Raw genomic sequence first — 4,848 nt, 5'->3', positions numbered from 1 at the left:
TTTTTTTTTTGCTCATAATTCTTCTTCCTTTTCGCCTTCTAGAGTTCCTTACCAAATTTCAAACAAAATGAATTTTCTGTTGTCCGGCAACATGAAGAGTTTATTTGGCTTCATGATTCTTTTGTTGAGAATGAGGACTATGCTGGCTATATCGTAAGTATTACAGTTCTTTTGGTTTATGTGCACTGTTTTCTGTGGACTGTATCGTGACTGCTTTTAAATGCAATGGAAACGGCAGATGTTCATTCCTTCTAAAATCAGATCAGATGCTCTAATACTTATTTTATGCAATTACACAAAATTAATGGCTGAAGCAAGCTTGGAGGAAAGTTACTGTAGTTGTCATACTTTCTTGCCTTTCACTCCTAATGAGTGAGTAGTTTAATCTGTATCCAGGTGTATTTTTAGTCCACCGTATTAAAAGTGTGGGAGATAGGTGAACTGTATAACTTAGTGGTATTGTTTGTGCAAGCTAATGTTTAACTTAGTTACAAGTATCATGTTGCCTTTGTTTTAGCTGGAATGGCAGATTGCAGTAAGTGAGCTCTAGTAATTAAACTTCTCCAGTTTTCATTATGAAGATCAGAATCATTTTACCATACATCAGTTGGAGGGGAAAAAAACAACACAAATACCATCTAGAACTACAGAGAATACACAACTTAACAACTTATGGTTTGAAGTTTATTTCAGGCCTCCAGGGAACAGAGGTCCCAAAATAGTCACCTTATGATACTGCCTATTAAAAATGGGTGCTGCTGTTTATACTTTAATTACAAATAGGAATATTTATCATCTTGGTGTGAAAGTTAGGTATTCATTTTGTGTTTGGGAGGGCGTCTATTGATTCAGAAGGTAAACATATATTTCTAATTGACTGGTGGGTACATTATGATGACTATAATCTGTGATGTGTCATACCATTCTTGAGCTAGTCTTTTTTTAGTCACAAAAGCTATATGAAGTGACTAGACCTTCAGTGTGGTAATAACTAGTTTCAGACAGTTGACTGCGTAGATGATGGATTTTTCTTTTTTTGTAATGCATTAACGTAATGGGCAAATATCAGTGAACTAAAATTTAAGCATCGTTTAGCTTTGTTCTGTGTCCCTTTATTGATAGCAATTCGGGATTAGTTTGACTGCGGTGTTTTCTCTTTCAATGTTAATATACTATATTACAAGATTAACCTAGAGACTTGTATACTGTGTGCTTTGTTATTTCAACAGATCTATCTTTAATGTCAAAAGTGCTGCAAGAAAGAACTAGTGCCTGCAAACAATATGGAATGTTTTTTTTTGGTTTAAAGTTTTGGGGAGTTATAAATGGATGGTGTGAAAACAATTGTGGAATTCTTTTTTTTTTTTTTTTTGCCTTTAAACAAGAAACAATCCTTACCAAATAAGCTAAAACAAAACTAATTATAAAATAAGGATTTCAAGTTTTAATTCATTGTATTGGGAAAGCTAGGTATTATTTGGTTTCTGTTGTAATTAAACTACTGAAGCCATTAGTTAATTCTTTAGTAATCTTTAAGGACACTTGGCCAAAATTCGTATAGTAATGCAGCATGTCTAACTCATGAATGAGAGAATTTATCCATAAATGCTGTAATGAATGATGAAAGAGAGAGCCATATATTAAAAAGCTGCAGGCAATTTACAGTTCCTGTACTGAATGGATGTTGTTTGACTGAGAAGATGAGCAATTAAAAAAAATTTGATTCAATTCCAGATTCCACCAGCACCACCCAGGCCTGACTTCGATGCCTCAAGGGAGAAACTGCAGAAACTTGGAGAAGGGGAAGGATCAATGACTAAAGAAGAATTCACCAAGATGAAACAAGAACTGGAGGCGTATGTAGACTTGATTACTACTTTTTTTTTTTTAATCCCTCAACTTTTAACGCTTTTTGCTGTCCCATGTTTCTGATCTCACTGTAATGGTTCTCTGTGAGATATAGGCTTGAGAATCCAATTGCTACATAACCAGGGTTATCTTAGTGATCATGATCAGAGCCATTAGGAAAATTGTGGAAATAATTTCATGGAAGATCTTCTGAAACAGGAAAAAAAATCAGCTTGTTCTTGAGCATTCTTTTGTATGGAAAAAACTAGTTAGATCCTTTTCTTCAGAGAACACCTGCAAAGGGAGGAGATAACATCTATTTTTTTAGTTCTGGTGTTCCACATTTTATAAGCATAATGAAACTTAAATTTTTATACATGTAGTGTTTGAACTAGGGATTTTTGCATGGGGTTGGTACTGTAAACATAGATGCCAACCTTCTGTTCCCCAAGAACTATGGGGATTACTAGAAAATACTTTTTTTTTTCTGACACTCCCTTTTTTTTGCCACTCATTTTTTTGCACAAGGAGAATATACTTCCTGAAAATAGTATTTTCCTTTACTGTGAATTTAATGTGTATTGAAGTATCTGCTCTAAGGCTTTTTGTTCCATATTGAGTTACACAGTGAAGTTTCTCCTTGCTTCATCCACTTTCCTTATCATGCGTTCACTTCTTTGATCTTTTTCCTGTCATTGGTTTCAGTTTTCAAGTGTATATTTACTCTGCTTCTAGACTGCTTCTATCAACAGCTCTGAATTGGCAAGAAAAGTACATAGAACTCTTAGAACTGCTGCTTTCTCTCCGAACTCCAGCTGCTGTGAGAAAATGTCTTAAAAAGCTCTGTATTAGTGTTATGTACAACGTAATTTATAGCAGAGTAGATATACACTTCATATGCAGAAAACTGGAAATTAGCAAAACACTATAGATTTTAAAGAATCTGTGGTTTTCCAGCGGCCCTGATCATGATTCTCTTGTGGTCTGGTTAGGGGTTGGATAACACAGAAAACTTTGGGTTTCTTCTACTGCCACCTCCATCCTCTGCATCCTCCTTTTTTGTCTTCACTGAATGACTACTACTCTCACTGAGATCAAACATCTCCCAACACTGGCCCTGCTGGTTTGCTGGTATGTAAATCTTAACCTCCTTGCACATAGTGGAAGCAAAAGTGTTGATTATCATTTCACCGTTTGACGTCAGAATGGGGAAAAGAGACCTTTCCTCATTTCTAGACAAGTTACATCTTATTCATTGAATTTGCAAAGCAAAATGGATTCTAGCAAACTTGTACTGATAAGAACGCCTTCCTTGTAATTAAATCACAGACGAGTAATTGCTTTAAAGCTGAGTTGGCTGAACTGGGCAACTATGCGATTGTCATGGTTAAACATGATTTTTTTGGTTGTACGTACCAAATGCAGCACTTAATTTCACTTTTAGAACCACTATGAAGCAAGACATCCATGTAAGATTCAGCCCAAAAAGGCTAGGTGCTTTAACATGGAATAAAAGACTGCTATCTAAAGAGCTAACAAAACTACATGAACATTTAAATAAGTAAGGAGGGTGCAAATAGGCAAGGGGATGGAGATGGGGAGGAAGGAATTTGCACATCAGCTACATAATGCCTAGTGACTGTAGCCTGTATCTCAGTTTCTTGATTTTTTGGGGATTGGGGAAAGGACAGTTAAATGAGGTTACACTTTCAGCAAACCAGTCTGTGTTAGCTAGCCTTAAAAATCAGAGTGTATTTGTTGAATCTTCATTAAAAGTCTCTCTGTAATATGTTAGGGCTTCAAATTTCCCCCAGTATTAACATTGTACTATTTATTTATGTATATATCAAATATTGGAGTGATAAACTCTACTATATTAGCTACTAATTTTGTATCCTTACTGAGGATCTCTTAAAGCTGCTCACTAGGCTTATCTCAAACTTAATTGCTTCATGTGAAATTCTTATGTCTGTCTTGTTTCTTGTTTTCAGTGAGTATTTGGCAATATTCAAGAAGACGGTTGCAATGCATGAAGTGTTTTTGTGTCGCGTGGCAGCACATCCTATTTTGAGAAAGGATTTAAATTTCCATGTATTCTTGGAATATAATCAGGATGTGAGTATTGAAAACTGAATTCCTGGCAAGAGAAATCAAGATGTACTTTTATGGTAGGATGGAAAATTGATTAAGAGGGCTTTACCTCCTGGAGCAACTTGCATCAATTCCTTCATACCAGACATATTTGTATTGTAAAAGTTAGAAATTCATTTAGTCTGTAGGAGCTCATTTTGCTGCCACCTGGGGAACTAAATGCACTGTGTGCTCTAGCCTCAGCATCAAAAATGTTAATGGTAATCCAGTACGTTTTGGATGAAAAATATTAGCTTTTGGTGGTGATTTCACGTGACATTACACTTTTGACTGAATTTTTTTTTTTTTTTGTGGAGAAGGATGATGCAACAAAGATGGAACACTAATTTTTAGGATTTGGAACCGTGGTTTAAATTCTGTTGCTAACAAAACTAGAGAGGATTTCTAATGAAATGTTCTGAGAAGTAAAGCCTTTTTGTTAATAATGTAGGTGAAAATTTGGTTAATTTTTTTCTAGATATTGGACTAGTGTGGCTATCCACGTTACATACTGAGTTGCTATCTAATTTTGAGTTAATGGAGAGGACTTTCTGGATTCATAGTAACTCTTTGGTGTTAGTGGTTTCTCATATTCTGCAAGCAGTTTTTAGTTGCTTTTTAAAATTGCAGAAATCGGCATTGAATGTTGAAGAAATCATTACAAAGATTGGCTCAACTGAGTACATGCTTAACTTCAAAATGTTACAGAGGATCCTCTTGTTGCTTGATGTAGAAATGCTTACTGGTTCAGGAACTCAGTTTACCTAAATTGGGCAAATTTAGGTGGACAGGAATCATAGAATCATAGAATAGTTTGGGTTGGAAGGGACCTTTAAAGGTCATCTAGTCCAACCCCCCCTGCCATGGGGC

The 4,848-nt window shown here is 35.5% G+C and overlaps 1 protein-coding gene across 1 annotated transcript in view; it reads left to right on the top strand.

Moving 5' to 3' along the window:
* The window catches only part of SNX6 (sorting nexin 6), a 30,005-nt gene that overhangs the window by 6,833 nt on the left and 18,324 nt on the right, over positions 1-4,848 (top strand). The window contains exons 3-5 of the mRNA XM_009290400.2: positions 43-153; positions 1,735-1,856; positions 3,840-3,963. Coding sequence (XP_009288675.2) covers positions 1,813-1,856; positions 3,840-3,963 — 168 coding nt within the window. The 5' untranslated portion in view covers positions 43-153; positions 1,735-1,812. The remainder of the gene's footprint in view (positions 1-42; positions 154-1,734; positions 1,857-3,839; positions 3,964-4,848) is intronic.

Source organism: Aptenodytes forsteri, unplaced genomic scaffold, assembly GCF_000699145.1.
Source record: "Aptenodytes forsteri isolate BGI_AS27 unplaced genomic scaffold, ASM69914v1 Scaffold108, whole genome shotgun sequence".
Classification (NCBI taxonomy): domain Eukaryota; kingdom Metazoa; phylum Chordata; class Aves; order Sphenisciformes; family Spheniscidae; genus Aptenodytes; species Aptenodytes forsteri.
This window is presented reverse-complemented; position numbering and strand designations above follow the sequence as displayed.